This window comes from Coregonus lavaretus, assembly GCF_964263955.1.
Source record: "Coregonus lavaretus genome assembly, contig: HAP1_SCAFFOLD_408, whole genome shotgun sequence".
NCBI lineage: Eukaryota > Metazoa > Chordata > Actinopteri > Salmoniformes > Salmonidae > Coregonus > Coregonus lavaretus.
Window position 1 is genome coordinate 228,108 of NW_028162593.1, and position 16,278 is coordinate 244,385.

Below are 16,278 nucleotides of genomic sequence, written 5' to 3' on the forward strand. Positions count from 1 at the left end.
CACCCGGTAATCCGAGCACGTGGAGATTTGATGCCTATTCACGATGATCAGGTTTAACATTTGGAATGAAATGGAGAAGTTAAATCAGATTGCTGAAATAAATAAAAAATCAACCACAAATGTTCTCTGATTTATCATGAGTCATTATGCAAACACAGCCATAGGCTGTTAGTATAAGGCATGCGTTTTGGTTGTTGTGCAATAGCCTAGTATATATGTTCAAAATACATATTGGGAGTCAGAACATATGTAAGACAGGCAAGACATGTTTGGTAACTGAAGCTCGCCAGTGACAAGAGGAGGCTCAGACAGGCTTACCAGGGTAATACTAGTCTACCTAGGCTTCACCCTGCCCCCTACACTAGGATACATCTGCTCTATATAGGTCAATGTATGGGACTAACCCTAATCCTGCCCTCTATCATCAAGGACCTCAATCACCTGAGCCAGAGCCTGTTCACCCCACTACCATCTAGAAGGCAGAGACAGTACAGGTGCATCAAAACTGGGACGGAGAGATTGAAACCACTAGCAGGCCTCGGCCCAGTACCCTGCCCTGAACTTTACTCACTGTTACTAGCCGGCTACCACCCTGTACTCAGCCTTGCACCTTAGAGACTGCTGCCCTATGTACATAGTCATTGAACACTGTTAGTAGCCTCAGCACCAGACTTTGCTTACGTTGTTTTAAGAGGTGAGGGGAAAGCATGAGGCAGAGGGTTGAAACAATATGGTGGACACTGCATGAGGACAGCTAGAGAGAGAAGCTGAACAAATATACTTCATCCTTACTGTCCTTTTTTATTTTCCCATTCCTATAAGATTATTTCATCCACGTTAATGCATCTTATTAGGTTAGTATTTCATTGGAAGGCTGGTTGGTTGCCCACAGACTGTTCCTTATTTCAGTTAAAGCACATTATTGCACTGTGTGAGAATACAGCGTTCATTGTAGCACAGATCCTTGACAATTGGAATGGTAATGATTCAAAACCATGACATATGTACAAACTGTGGGTCCCGTGTGGCTCAGTTGGTAGAGCATAGCGCTTGCAACGTCAGGGTTGTGGGTTTGATTCCCACGGGGGACCATTATGAAAATGTATGCACTCACTACTATAAGTCGCTCTGGATAAGAGCGTCTGCTAAATGACTAAAATGTAACTGTACAGTGGGCTGCAGTAGGTGCACTCCTGAGTTGGTGATTACAGTACATGGAGACATGTTGTTCACTAAATGAAGTCTCCCTGTCATTTGAAGGCTATTGTATCAGACTGAATATTTGTATTATGTCTCGGGCATACAAGATACAATACACAGTAAGTTAAGTAACACAGGGTTAAACAGTATGTGTCCTCCTGTCCAATATGGGCTTTTAACTCGCTTCAGTGTGTGTGTTTTGCGCATGTTTCTGTGTGTGTGATGTCCGTCCACTGTGTTCAGTAGTGAGGATCACAGTCCTCCAGTAGGCTGTCAGTGATGTAGCTGACGTTGAGTATCTCCTGGTAGTATTGTTTCTCCTCAGCTGTGTTGACCGTCCAGCCCACCACCTCAACCCCTCTCTGGGCCCAGTACTGGACATAGTCCCTGGAGATGGAAGAGAGAAGAGAAAGTCAATAAGGAATCAATGGGCAATCAGATCAATCAAATCAATACATGTTATGTAAAATGAGATGTTGCATAATAAAGGTATACTTTGTGATTTTAGTCCTTTATCTACTTCCCAAGAGTCAGATGACCTCATGCAGTGGAGGCTGCTGAGTGGAGGACGGTACATCATAATGGCTGGAACGGAGTGAATGGAATGGCATCAAACACATGGAAACCACATGTTTGATGTTGTTGATACCTTTCCACTCCAGCCATTACCACGTGCCTGTCCTCCCCAATTACGGGGCACACACACACACCCTATGAACTCGTATGTCTCTGTGTCCAGTATGAAGGAAGTTAGAGGCATTTCCACAAGCAATTGAGGGTGTGTACACTTCAAACAACTAACGATGTGGGTAACCGTGGCGATGTGTAGTAACAACAAAGCAGCAGTACATAAGGGCTAGAGCAGCAAACCTTTTGTTTCATCAGAGGAGACATCGCTACTTAAAGCGGAATCATGTCATTATATAGAGGTCTAAAGTAGTGCACTATATAGGGAATGGACACATGGGCCCTGGTCAAATGCTTGTGCTTATTCGCCGCCTGTATTCCCTGTTCACCCACGACTGTGTGGCCGCGCACCACTCCAACACCATCATCTAGTTTGTTTACGACACGACGGTGGTAGGCCTGATCACCGGCGACGATGATGAAGCCTACAAGAAGGAGGTCAGTGAACTGGCAGTGTGGTGCTGGAACAACCACCTCTCCCTCAACGTCAGTAAGACCAAGGAGCTGATCGTGGACTACAGGAAAGGGTTGAGAGCTTCAAGTTCCTCAGTGTCCAAATCACTAAGGCCTTAAAATGGGCCACACACACAGTCGTGAAAAAGGCGCAACAGCGCCTCTTCCCCCTCAGGAGGTTGAAAAGATTTGGCATTGGCCCTCAAATCCTCAAAAAGTTGTACAGCTGCACCATTGAGAGCATCTTGATTGGCTGCATCACTGCTTGGTTTGGCAACTGCACCGCCCTCGATCGCATGGCGCTACACAGGCTGGTGCGGACATCCCAGTACATCACTGGGGCCGAGCTCCCTGCCATCCAGGACCTTTATATCAGGCGGTGTGAAAGGAAGGCCTCGTCAATTATCTTGAAAAAACGTATACTTAAAAACTGGAAAATCAACCAATCCTCTGTCGTTAACACAATGGAAAGGTCAAACGCTTTGCTAACTGCATGGGCGACTGACAGAAACAAATGGTTCAGTTTGAGGACATATGGCAGAGAGTGATGCGGGCGCTGGAGATGGGGGTGTGAGCATGTGGGTCTGGGCAGGTGTGATGTCGTTGATGATGTTGTTTGTATGTGAATGTTTTATATATCTTACAAAAACTAGAAAGGCCCGGAAAATCATTAGACTCCAGCCACTCAAGCCATACTGTTCTCTCTGCTTCCGCATGGCAAGCTGTACCGGTGCATAAAGTCTGACACCAAGCTGTACCGGTGCATCAAGTCTGACACCAAGCTGTACCGGTGCATCAAGTCTGACACCAAGCTGTACCGGTGCATCAAGTCTGACACCAAGCTGTACCGGTGCATCAAGTCTGACACCAACAGGCTCCTGAACAGCTTCTATCCCCAAGACATAAGACTGCTAAATAGCTAACAAAATGGCTGCACGGACTATCTGCATTGACCCTTGTATTTTTATATTTTTTGCACTGTCTCTATGCACACTCACAGGACTCTACACTCACTCACACTGACACTCCAACACACACATTTATATTGACTCTACACGCACACCCACATAATCATCATATACACTGCTGCTACACTGTTTATGATATATCCTGATGCCTAGTCACCTTACCCCTATACATATCTACCTCTATCGATCCAGTATCCCTGCACATTGTAAGTATGGTATTGGAACTGACCCTGTATAGCTTACTTACGTTCTCTTGATCTTCTTACTTCAAGTTTTCTTGTGTGTTTTTGTTCTACATTGGTATTGATAACTGCATTGTTGGGATAAGTGCTTTTCACTGTACTTCTGCACGTGACATTAAAACTTGAAATGTAGTGCACTATATAAGGAATCGGGAGCTATTTTGGACTCTGAATAGCCAGAGGTGACTCACGGTGATATGAAGTTCTTCTGCACCAGGAAGGCGGAAACGCCACAGAGGTTCCAGAGCAGGTGGTGGTGGGCCCAGTCCAGTATCACATCTAGCGCCTGCATCCAGTGGTGTTTCCATAGCGACGAGAAGCGCGGCGTGCCGTCACCCAACCGACACAGGCTCCATGGCCGGTGGGTCAGCGCCGTCACCACTTCCGGGTCAGCCTGACGCATCTGGGGTCAGGGGTCAATGGAGAGAGAGCAAGAGAGAGCGAGCGAGAAGGGATTTTACTACGAGTTTATCATGTCGACCTTTCAAATGTCTATCTGTAATATCATTTTCTTTTCATAGTGAAGCTGAAAATGAAAATGGCTGCCATTTCATGGAAATACAGAGAGATAGACACATCTAACCCAGTACCCATATAGACAGACAGCCCAATAGTATCCCCTTGTCACCCCAACAGCCCACGGTTACCCTGTAGATGACTTTGGGCTCAAAGGAACAGACGATGCTGGTGTTGTAAAGGACAGGGTGTTTCTGATACATCTCCTTTAGGGCTGCCGCTGCCTGGCAGAGGACAGGAGAAGACATGAAACAGTCATTAATACACTTTCTGTATGTTTGTAGAGTCTGTGTGTATAGTTGTGTACGTGTTCCTCTCAGACCCACTGGTGAGCCAGCAACTGTTGGTGGTCAGTTAGATCAGTGGTTCACAAACTGTGGGGCGTGCAAAGGGGTCGGCGGGTTGGTGCAGATCCCCCCCCCCCAAAAAAGGAACTCAGTCGGGATTTCAACTTACTCTTGAAAGTTGTAATAGTAGAATGCACAAAGTGCAATTTCGAAATTGGGTAGTGCATCAGCAGATTTCCTCTTGTCATGTCAGTCATTGCAGACCTTAGAGAGCTATTTATAACTTGTCAGAAATCGTTTTTTATCCCATTGATTTTGTTAACGTTTGAGTCACTCATATCACATGAACACACATAAGACAAGGCTAAATGTGTAGAATTGCAGAAAATGAGCTTTAAAACTGCAAAAGATGTTCCCCAAGTGAAATAGTTTGGGAACCACTGAGTTAGATGTCTGCTCTCACTTCTCCGTTTCTTGAACTCAAGTGGACCACTGACTAAAACAACAGGCATTCAATGGGCCTATCTAGTCCACGACTGGTCTAAAAGTGTACTGTTTAACAGCAAACAAGAGAAGTATCAAGAAGAATTCAGTAGAGTGAAACTGTGTACATTAACAAAAATCTTTATCAGAGGCTTCTGATTAGCTGTACCTCATCTGGGTGACCTTTGACATCAAAGTAGATGGTGAGCTGCAGTTTGATGCATTCCTCCACAGCCTCCTGCAGAGTGGGGACCTTCTCTCCCTGGAACTTGTCACTGTAGGGGCCACATAACACATACCATGTCATCATTGGCCTTGTCCCAGCTAACTAATAAGCACAGAACTCAATTTAAACCATGATCAGTTATTTATTTGAATATGTGTTTTAGTGTTGGGAACAAAAACATGCACACACTGCGACCTCCAGGACCGGAGGTGTCCTACAGTATCACTGCAGCTCTCTCTTCCTCTCTTTCCACTCACCTGAGCCGGTGCTTAGCGGCAGCGTCCAGTTTACTGAGCTCAGAGAAGCTCAGCTGTGTGAGGGGTCCCGACCCGTTGGTGGTTCGGTCTACTGTCTCATCGTGCATCAGAATAGGAACTCCATCTGATGTGAACTCTAAGTCCAGCTCTACGCCCGTCGCCCCGTTCTTATGGGCCTAGAGATGCAGAGAGAAAGAGAGAGAGAGGGAGAGGGAGATGAGACGGGGTTAGAAAAGGAAAAGGACATGGCATGTAGTGAAGCAATGTAGTGCTTGACTGGGTCTCCACTATATGCCAACTGAAGGTTTGACAGAATCATCTGGAGGCTATGTAGGGGGAGAGCGAGCAAGAGAGAATCTTGTGGCTTTCAAGAACCACGAATCCTTGTTGAACAAATACTTCTCTCCTCGACTTCCTGACTCACCTCCCGGATAGCAGCCATGGTATTCTCCGGCGCATCATGCCCTCCACCCCGGTGAGCGACCAGGGACACCCCACCCGAAGCAGCGTTCTTGGCGGGCCGAAGCACCTGTCTGGCCTGGCTGGTCGGGACTTGGTGAAAACGGAACATGATCAAAAAGGCATAGAGGCAGGCGGTGAGGGCGGTGGACAATATCGGGCTCCGGGTTCCGAGGAGAACGACCACGAACACCACCGAGAATAGGGCGATTTCGTCTCCGAGTTGCAGCATTTTTGCGCCGAGTCCATACGGTCACCTGACTCACAATTCTGCGGTGTAGACAGACAACAGTGCATTAACAATGTCATAAAGTTACCATTTATTAATAGGCCAACGAAGCTTGGAAAGGTGTCTCAATATTGTTCAAGTTGTCTGTAAGCAGTGACACTTCTTTGGAAGACCGGCACTCAGGACTCCACCGAAGATGGTCTTGTCATTCCTTCTTCAGTCTATGCAGAAGCAGTGTTGCCAACTAATTTTCAGGAGGAAGTTCTTCTTCTTCTTCTTCTTCTTCAGTGGGGTTTATCGGCGGTTGGCATACAACGTTATGGTGCATTTCCGCTTCCTACCGTACTGGAGTGTGGGCCAGAGACAGGAATAAATTAAATACTACCTGCCAACCCCGTTTCTCTTTAAAAAGTTTACAAAATATTTGAGACTATATCTAATGACGCTCTACTCAATATACTCTTTAAACTAATATCCTGTATCCCCTTCTCCCTCATACTAAATCTCATCATTTCTCTTTCCCTCTGATACTGCCCACACTTTAGCAATACATGCTCCACAGTCTCTATTTCCTGACAATAATCACACTTTCCTCATGGATGCTTTCCTATCACGTTTAATGACTTATTCAACTGGCTGTGTCCCACCCTTAATCTTGTAAAAATAGCCTCCTCTCTTCTGTCCCTTCCTGCCGTCCTCCCCTCCCCGACTTTCCTCTGTACTTGAAATAAAGCCTTCCCTTAATATTTCTATTCCACTGCTCCTGCCATCTCTTCTTCAGGGGAAGTTGCTAGAGGCAGATCGATTTGTTGCTAAATGACGCGATGACATCATTACGCAATAGCGTAAAACTGCGTCATTACGTAGAATACACAATAACGTTACTTTTTTTTTTTTTTTTTTTTTTTTTTTTTTTTTTTTGTCATTTAGCAGACGCTCTTATCCAGAGCGACTTACAGGAGCAATTAGGGTTAAGTGCCTTGCTCAAGGGCACATCGACAGATTTTTCACCTAGTCGGCTCGGGGATTAGAACCAGGGACCTTTCGGTTACTGGCACAACGCTCTTAACCACTAAGCTACCCAAATTGACTGGCCATCTCTGCGACAAATATGATTTGACATTTGTTAGTTTAGATTTGTTTGTTTATTATCACAGATTTTTATTTGTAAAAGTAATATACACACAACACATTTTATATGAGCAGATATTTTTACTTTTAAACACAACACATTGAATTATTGAACAATTACATATTATTGAACAATTACATTTTATTTATTTTCTTATTAACTAGTAAACCTACACATTCTGAACAATTATAGTTTTAAGCAGTGTATTGGTAGTTAGTTAACATGCTACCGAACTGATCAACAATTATAGGTACAAGCTAATAACAAGGTATATATGCTATCTTATTGAACAAGCAACTTAACTCAAATAATGATGTGTGCGTTAGGCATCTCTCTCCAGCTCTCTCCAGGTTGTTGTGCTGCTTGGCTGGCCTGCTGCTGCCTGTGCACGAGTTGAGCGCCGGCTGCTGACGTCACTCACAAAGCACTTTTGCAGCCAGGCAAAGTGTGTGACATAGAAAATCGTTTTTGTGTCATTAAGAGGTAAAATGCGTGCATTTGAGCGGTTGAGTCACCTTTCAAAAGTTGGTAATAGTTCCAAATACATTTTTAAAAGTAGCTAAATTTGTTGCTAGGTGCTGTTTGAAAAAAAAGTTGCCAGGGTAGTCTGAAAACAAAATTGCTAAATTGGCATCACTGTAAAAAGCAACCCACAAAATAATTCAGTGGCTACATTTGAAATCGTTCGCGTAGTTTCACAACATCCTATTCACATGATCAAACAGCAACATTGTTGCCTCATAACTGTCATATAGGACCTTCCACTTTCTATTTTAATAGTTTTGTGGAACCTAAAGTAAAAAAAAAAAAAAAATGTAAAAGACTTGTTCCATAAATATCATTATTTTCAAAAAATAATTATTGTTCACATTTATGAATATTAAAGATAAAAGCAATTGCACAAATACTTTATTTTGACCTTATCTCACTGTGCCCACAAGAGGGCGGAATTGCTCTTGGAACACTGCGTAATTTACTTCCTGTGCCAAAGTGCAAGGTCTGACCTAGCCAGCTGGCTAACAGCGTGAATTATACCTTCCTGATATGTTTTCTCACATATTTTGCAAGATAGAAGCCAGCAAAAATGGTAAGTTGTGTCTGAGTATATGTATACATGGTTGGTAAATTAGTTATTTCTTATTGTCGTTTGACTCAATATTAGACTAGCTGTCAGTTGGATAGCCAGTGGAATAGAATTGAGTAAAACAATAGAATACTGTTAGAATAAATTGGATGAATGAGGATGCAGCTACATCATCGGTTATCTGTTGTGTGACTTCTTGCTCTCTAAACAGCTTGTAGTTTAAACAAAAACAAAGTAGTTTTATATTTCTCATGTCTCTCCATCTGTTGCTCTCTGCCGGTCTCTGGCTATCTCTACCCTCTCTCTCTATCCCACAGCATAGGTCTACAACACTCTTCCCTCAGCTGGCCTACCATGTGCTGGCCCACTGCAGAGGATACTGTGTGTCGAGAGGCAGCTCAAGGTCGCTACTCTGTGGCCCACAACCCCATGGACTCACCCGACTGGACCCAAGATGGACGCTTAGTATCCAACACAGCTACCCAGTACCCCCATCCCCCCACCTCACTGCTCTCACCAAATACTCGGACTTATCCACACAAAAATACAACCTCATCTACTCCTTACCTCACATCAAAGTCCTCAGAACGGTCTCCAGACTCAAACTGCTCCAAACCGGAATCACCATGCTCTTACTCCCGCCCGTCTACTACATGTATTCCCAAGGAGATGCTTCGTACCTACTGGTTAGCTACAGTACGGGAATAGCGGCGTTCGCCGCCGTAATGCTCTACTCAGCTAGTCACTACCTGAGACGCGTCGTTGGGATGATGTACCTGGATGAGTCCCAGACGACGCTGAAAGTGTCTCACCTGACGTTCTGGGGACGGAGGAATGACGTGTATCTGCCCGTGATGGACGTTATGACTCTGGGGGACACTGGGGACTCCATAGGGGAGACTATATTGAGGTTGAAGCGATATAGTAGTTCTGACACGCTGTACTTCTCCACTAGACTGGGACGTGTGGTGGATAGGCAGGCCTTTGAGAAAGTGTTTGGGACTTTGATTTGATGTTTTTATAGGGCTTTGCAGACTACTAAGCCCAACAGAGCCCAGCCAAACCAAGCCGGCCTGGTTATGCATCCACCATAGTTCCACCAAACATCCAAGCCAGCACAGTTCGGTTCGACACAGTAGTGTGAAAAGGGTATTTTGTGTTTTTGTGAGCATTTGAAATGTTGCATATTCAGCAGCTAAAGAGATGACTCCCTACATATACTGCAGTCTGTTCTGCCCCATTTCTTGACTACTGTGTGTGGCCAAAAGAAACCGTGACATTTGTATTGGACAACTGCTCAGACTCACAACCTTCAATAAATACACCCTGATAATTTATTTTAAGGTACAGTACACAAAATACCCTATACAAAAAATGTCTACAGTTATTTGACCTTTAGAAAGTCCATTGCAATCAATCAGCCCACATTCACTTATGGAAATCATTTTCTTAAAGCATTGGCGTGAAGAATATACAGGAGTGTATACCCTGCTGGTCATCTATGAACATCTTGGAAGAATCATCTGGCTTTAATGCCCATGTACCCTTAATCACCACCCAGCACAGCCAGAAGAGGACTGGTTCCTCTTGGTGTCTTCCGAGGTTCCAGCCTTTCTAGGGAGTTTTTCCTAGCCACCGTGCTATTACATTTGCATTGCTTGCTCTTTGGAGTTTTAGGCTGGGTTTCTGTATAAGCACTTTGTGACATCTGCTGATGTAAAAAGGGTTTTATAAATACATTTGTTGGAGGAGAGTCAACCTCTTTAATGCAGATTGACAGTGTATGGGTCTGTTTGAGCAGGGCCTCCATGGATTCCTGTGTAGACTCTCTACTTGAGCTCAGCGATAGCGTCATTAAAGATATCCAGGAAGAGATGAGCATGGTGTTCCTTGAACACTAGAGCTGGTCGGAACCGGATAGACTGGGTTCCACAGCCCCCTAGAACCACACCTGGAACAACAAAACAACGCCATAAATAGTATTCATTCTTTACTAACAATTCAACGATTCACTTGATAGTACTATTGAATGTAAGTGATATGGATGTACCTTATCAATACTAAGCTAGTAAAGATTCTTATGCTGTATATTGTCCAGCATACCCTTGAATAATTTGATAATCTTGCTAAATTGATAGTCTTGTTATTCTTTTAGTTTATTAATTACATTTACATTTTAGTCATTTAGCAGACGCTCTTATCCAGAGCGACTTACAGTTAGTGAGTGCATACATTTTCATACTGGCCCCCCGTGGGAAACGAACCCACAACCCTGGCGTTGCAAGTGCCATGCTCTACCAACTGAGCTACAGGGGACTACGCTAAGAGTCATACCCTTATTCCTGGCCTAGAGGATTCATCACATCCTACATACTAAGAGTCTTACCCCACCCCACCCCCTCTTTTACGCTGCTGCTACTCTGTTTATTATCTATGCATAGTCACTTTAACTCTACCCACATGTACATATTACCTCAATTACCTGGACTAACCTGTGCCCCCGCACATTGACTCTGTACCGGTACCCCCTGTATATAGCCTCCCTACTGTTCTTTTATTTTACTGCTGCTCTTTAATTATTTTGTACCTATCTATTTTTTACTTCACTTTTTTTCTTAAAACTGCATTGTTGGTTAAGGGCTTGTAAGTAAGCATTTCACTGTAAGGTCTACACCTGTTGTATTTGGCGCATGTGGCAAATACAATTTGATTTGATTTAGAGGATTCATCACATCCTACATGCTGAGAGTCCTACCCTTATTCCTGGCCTAGAGGATTCATCACATCCTACATGCTGAGAGTCCTACCCTTATTCCTGGCCTAGAGGATTCATCACATCCTACATGCTGAGAGTCCTACCCTTATTCCTGGCCTAGATGATTCATCACATCCTACATGCTGAGAGTCCTACCCTTATTCCTGGCCTAGAGGATTCATCACATCCTACATGCTGAGAGTCCTGCCCTTATTCCTGGCCTAGATGATTCATCACATCCTACATGCTGAGAGTCCTACCCTTATACCTGGCCAGTGCTACATGCTAAGACTCTTACCCTTATTCCTGGCCTTGAGGATGAGGCTGTTGCGTGTGTCTTCATCCTTAACATCGATGGCACAGAACGTCCCGATGCCCCTCGCTCTACTGAGCAGGTGGGGGTACTTATCCTGGAAGAGAGAGGAGCGGGGTGATGCATGCTATGTTACACATACACAAAACATACACACAAACTACAAACGACCACTCTCCCTCTACTTATAACACAAATACAGTACATATTAAACAGTGACCATTCTTCACTCCACTAACAGTGACTCCTAACCTTTGACCCTAACTCACCTGTAGGTCGTAGAGTCCCTCCAGCATGACCTTGCCTGACCTCTTGGCCTGGTCCAGCAGGTTCTCTGTCTTGATGACCTTTATGACCTCTGTCAGCAACAGGTTCTTAGTGTGGTCTCCAAGCCACGTGTTGAAGATCCTGAACGGCTGGAGAAGAAGAGAAAGAGAGGAGAGAAGAAGAGAGAAGAAGAGAGGAGAGAAGAAGAGAAAGAGAGGAGAGAATAAGAAGAGAGGAGGAGAGAAGAAGAGGAGAAAAGAAGAAGAGAGCAGAAAATAAAGAAAATACGGTAAAAAGGTTGATACAAAAGTACCACACGCACACTACCTTGTCAGGCTGAAAGCCGTCTTTCTGGTAGTACCCTCCTGTCAACATCTTCTTGCTGAAGGAGACGATGTCAGCGGGGTCGTCCAATCCCCAGTGCTCGTGGGCCCAGAATTTCCCCGTAGACCCGCTCCCTGTCTGCACCTCATCCACTAGGAAGGCACAGCCATGCTGACGGACACACAGAGGTCAACGGTCAGTAGGTTGAAATGACTAGAGACCTGTGTAATAAGAATACTAGTTAAAATGTACTTACACAGTACAGGACTGATTTCTAGATGAGTGTACCTTGATAGCTTCATATTATATACCAGTCAATGTATTTAGATAATTACTTGACAAAACACACCTTGGTAGGTGGCTTATACCAAGTCTCAATCAAACGAATCCTACTCAATATCTACTATTTTGATCATTTTCACTAACAATCAAGAGAATCAAATAAGTTACTATCAGTATGATTCATATCCATACAGATGATCTGTACTCTGTCTATAACCAGTAAGGATCCTTACTGTACCTTCTTGGTGATTTCCCTGAGCTTCCTGTAGAAGTCGAAGGAGGCGTGGTTATCCCCTCCCTCTGCCTGGATTGGCTCGATCACCACCCCTGCCACGTGCCGACCCTTCTGATTCCACTTCACTATCAGGTCCTCCGCCTGAGATGGGAGGGATTGAACAAGGGATGAGAGGAATAGAGGCAAGAATGAGGGTCGGGGGAAGAAAGAAAGAAAGGATAGTTCAGATGGAAAAATTTAAAAAAAAAGAAGGATGAGTTTCAGATGGATGAAAAGAGTTGGAAGATGAGTAGGAATGAGGGATGAGTCAAAGGGATGGATGAAAGTTAGATGGATGAGAGTCAGTTGGATGGGCAGATTAGGAAGAAATTATACTGTATCTAGAGAGAGAGACTCAGACCTCCTCCAGGCAACGGGCCTCCTCCTGTGCGTTCTCCCTCTCGAACTGGTCCAGGGGGTACCTCAGCTGGGGGAAGGGGGCGATGGGCCAGTCAAAAGACGGCACGTCGAGCTTCTGGATGGCCTTGGTGTGAGTGGTGGCCAGGCAGCCTGGGAGAATAGGAGACTTTATATTACGTGGCTCTAAAACCTATGTATGGCATTGCAATTACCTACATCCCAGTTGGAAGTACTTTGTGTACCCACTCAGTACCCTAGTCAGACTGTATACGCCTAAGTAATTACTATGTAAGTACATATTCAAGTCTTACCCAGAGTTCTTCCGTGAAATCCGCCCATGAAGGACAGAAGAGTCAGGTCAGGGCAGCCAGGAACCTGGAAAAAGAACAAGAGAACACCAGACTGAGAAATTGCTGGCCCTATATAACAAAAGGTTCAATTACAAACAGGAGAGTTGTGATGGAGTGTGAGTAACCTACCTGGTTGATGACACTGGTTCTTACTTCCTCGGGAGTTGGTTCCGGAGTTCCTCTCATCTTGTTCTAAGAAATACATAGAATAAAAGCCTGCTATATATAAAGCCCATATTTAATATACACTTTATAAATGCGTTACTATCCATGGTCCTGCCCTTACTCTGTACCAGATGAAGATGGCTTTGTAAGCGTTCTCATTGGAGCAGGATCCGCAGGACATGGTCTGTACCCTGCTGAAGCCCTTGGGCGCCACCTAGTGGACAAATGGAGGAAGCGCACCAGTCATGTAAGCACTTGAGCTCCATTTATTGTTGGGTTTGAATCAGTTGATAAAGTACAAAGTCCAGGGGATAAAACATTACAGTATCATACAACACATATTTCCAATGTGGTCCTCTGTGTACTGATATGTCTTGAAAATGTATGCATGGTTAGTAATTGTGTTATACAGACTGTGATGTTATATTCCGAGGTGTATTTGAAATCAAACTTACTGCCATCAGGCCGTTGACAAGCTTCTCAGAGAATTGCTCTGGTGGCATCATCCCAAGAGCTGGTCGGTTGACAAACGTTCCCTGATACAGATTGTAGAAAATAGTTACACGTTATCAATGGCAAATCTAATGTTTTTCAATTCTCAAGATCAACTTTGCTGCTTACCATATTCTTCGGATCCATCATGACTTTTGTGAGTGCTGGGTGATTGTATCCTGGAAATCGCAGAGAGGAAAAACTCACATTTGAAGTATTTGGGTCTTTCAGTGCTTTGACTCATCCTTGTGGCCAAGAGATCTTCCTGACCACGTGACCTGACCAGGAACAACTCCGGGTCCTATAGAATAGAATACCCACCTATGGGTATGGATGCGATCTGGGTGAAGACATCCAGCATGCGGTTCCCATCCACGTCCACCAGGTAGTTACCTTTACTCTCCTCATAGTCACAGAAGAAGTTCACCTGGACCACACTCTGTAGAGGGGGACAGAGACGTTCAAATGGGGACAGAGAAGAGGCTATCTTCACTGGTGCCATTGCACATGAATCATCATACAAATCCGATATGATATGACTTGTGGACAGAGGAGGTCAAGGAGAATAAACTAGGTGTTTCATGATGTGGATCTCTTCACCACCTCTCTTTTAGTCCTTTACCAGTGACATGACATTTCATTTATATTATATCATATAAATCTGAGTGCCGTGCTATGTGCGTTTCTAACCTGAATCCCATCCAGTTGTCGTGCTAGGATCTGTAGAAAACAACAGTAGAGATGAATGGATACTACCAGTACTTAAGAAACAACCATGTCCAATGCCAAGAGTTTGCAAAACTGTCATCAAGGCAAATGGTGGCTATTTGAAGATTTGTTTAACAGTTTTTTGGTTCCGACATGATTCCATATGTGTTATTTCATAGTTTTGATGTCTTCACTATTATTCTACAATATAAAAAATAGTAAAAATAAAGAAAAACCCTTGAATGAGTAGGTGTGTCCAAACTTTTGTCTGGTACTGTATATATGTATAGTTTGTTCCCCCTACCACCCCTCCTACCCTGATTGGAGTAAACTAACAGACAACAATACTTTTACTGCTACACAGTTGGCACATTATAGTGAGGGACAGATTTACTAAGCATTTGCAGTAGTGCATAGCTTGCACTTGTTTTTTCCATACGGGAATGAAAAACAATCCAATAAAACTGGCTTTAAGAGTGTCACTTTTCTTGCCTTTGCAAAAGTGCGATAAACGTAGTAGATCTGGTCCTAGCTGTGGCATGGTTGAGAGTTCATATTGAGTTACCTTAGATCTGGGCCCTGGAACCTCAGTCTTCATACAAGGACCATCAAACTCAACTTCCTCAACTCTTTTACCTGTTGTTTGTTGATGGCGGTATCCTATGGAAAATGTGAACGAGATTCTATGGGTTATTTGAGTTATAAAGTTTTGTGCCAACACCAAAAACACATCCAATCAGAGGGAAGTCACAAGACAGTACAGCAAATCACAAATAGGAAGCTAGATATTAATATGGAATGAGTGGGAACATGAGGAGAGTGCAGAGGTGGGCATTAATGATCAACTGTGTTTTCCAGTTGTGTCTGGTTCTGGCGAGTTGAATGGCCAGTAGGGGTCAAAGACATGAGGCTTGTTTGACTGACAGAAAGTACAGATGTAGGATCTTAATTTGAGTCAGTATGCTACTGCAGGAAAATAATCCTGCAGCAACAGGATAATTCATGGACATTTTTGTAGGACTTTGATACATTTTATGTAAGGGAAAATCAAGTCTGAAATTTCAAAGTGGAAATTACGAACTTCAGAAGTTTTTAAAAACCTCAAATACACTACAAGTTTTACATTTCCTGCATTGCAGGAAAGTTCTCCTGCAACAGCGTGATAAAATTAACATCCAACATAATGTAGTTATGCATTCAGAAACTCAGACATTCCACAATCTCCTTTCTTATAATTGTCATTGTGTTCAACTTATTAGTTATTACCATAATGTTAAATATGTACTATCTTTCTGTAATTAGCATGTGAGACGCCAGCATTACCTATCACTACACAGCAAATTCTCCAGTGTACATTTTTTAAATATACACTGAGTGTTAAATCAACACTGAAAGTGTGGAGTCTGTGGACCCATATATACACCGGAACAGTGTTAAATTAACACACTGCTTAGTGTAAAGCCTAATTTAAATATTTCCCAGAGTGCCTTGCCTTTTGAGTAAATTGTAGAGTTACCACCCATGACTGAATTTGTTAGTGACAGAGACATGGTTGTTGCATTCATCCATTTTCAGTCCTATGGACCAACAATGATAGATCTACTATGATAAGTTTATGTCCGTTTTAGATTATGGTGATATGATCTATATGCATGCATCGGCAAACACATTAAAACCACTGGATGCTATTTTCCATTGTGCACTCAGGTTTATCACGGGTGATAGTTACAAAACTCATCACTGTTTCCTATATCAACATGTGAGT

The 16,278-nt window shown here is 43.6% G+C and overlaps 3 protein-coding genes across 3 annotated transcripts; 1 reads left to right on the forward strand and 2 right to left on the reverse strand.

Annotated features, from left to right (window-relative positions):
• Window positions 1-778: 778 nt before the first annotated feature.
• On the reverse strand, window positions 779-6,789 carry LOC311119116 (glycerophosphodiester phosphodiesterase 1-like). Its single transcript, XM_084193858.1, has 6 exons — window positions 5,744-6,789; window positions 5,320-5,495; window positions 5,006-5,111; window positions 4,198-4,290; window positions 3,742-3,953; window positions 779-1,587 (listed from the first exon to the last, which is right to left on the reverse strand). Exons 1-6 carry the CDS (start codon window positions 6,008-6,010, stop codon window positions 1,440-1,442), a joined length of 1,002 nt encoding a protein of 333 aa, XP_084049984.1. The 5' UTR covers window positions 6,011-6,789; the 3' UTR covers window positions 779-1,439.
• A 1,349-nt stretch (window positions 6,790-8,138) lies between these two features.
• LOC311119120 (transmembrane protein 186-like) lies at window positions 8,139-9,560 on the forward strand. The gene is made up of 2 exons (XM_084193862.1): window positions 8,139-8,226; window positions 8,541-9,560. The coding sequence occupies exons 1-2, from the start codon at window positions 8,224-8,226 to the stop codon at window positions 9,234-9,236; spliced, it is 699 nt and encodes a 232-aa protein (XP_084049988.1). The 5' UTR covers window positions 8,139-8,223; the 3' UTR covers window positions 9,237-9,560.
• A 492-nt stretch (window positions 9,561-10,052) lies between these two features.
• LOC311119130 (4-aminobutyrate aminotransferase, mitochondrial-like) lies at window positions 10,053-15,254 on the reverse strand (the record flags this gene model as incomplete). Its single annotated transcript, XM_084193877.1, has 14 exons — window positions 15,079-15,254; window positions 14,496-14,525; window positions 14,127-14,244; window positions 13,935-13,984; window positions 13,769-13,849; window positions 13,435-13,527; window positions 13,278-13,340; window positions 13,110-13,173; window positions 12,800-12,948; window positions 12,403-12,540; window positions 11,886-12,053; window positions 11,561-11,707; window positions 11,277-11,388; window positions 10,053-10,174 (listed from the first exon to the last, which is right to left on the reverse strand). The coding sequence occupies exons 1-14, from the start codon at window positions 15,109-15,111 to the stop codon at window positions 10,053-10,055; spliced, it is 1,368 nt and encodes a 455-aa protein (XP_084050003.1). The 5' UTR covers window positions 15,112-15,254.
• Between the last annotated feature and the right edge of the window lie 1,024 nt (window positions 15,255-16,278).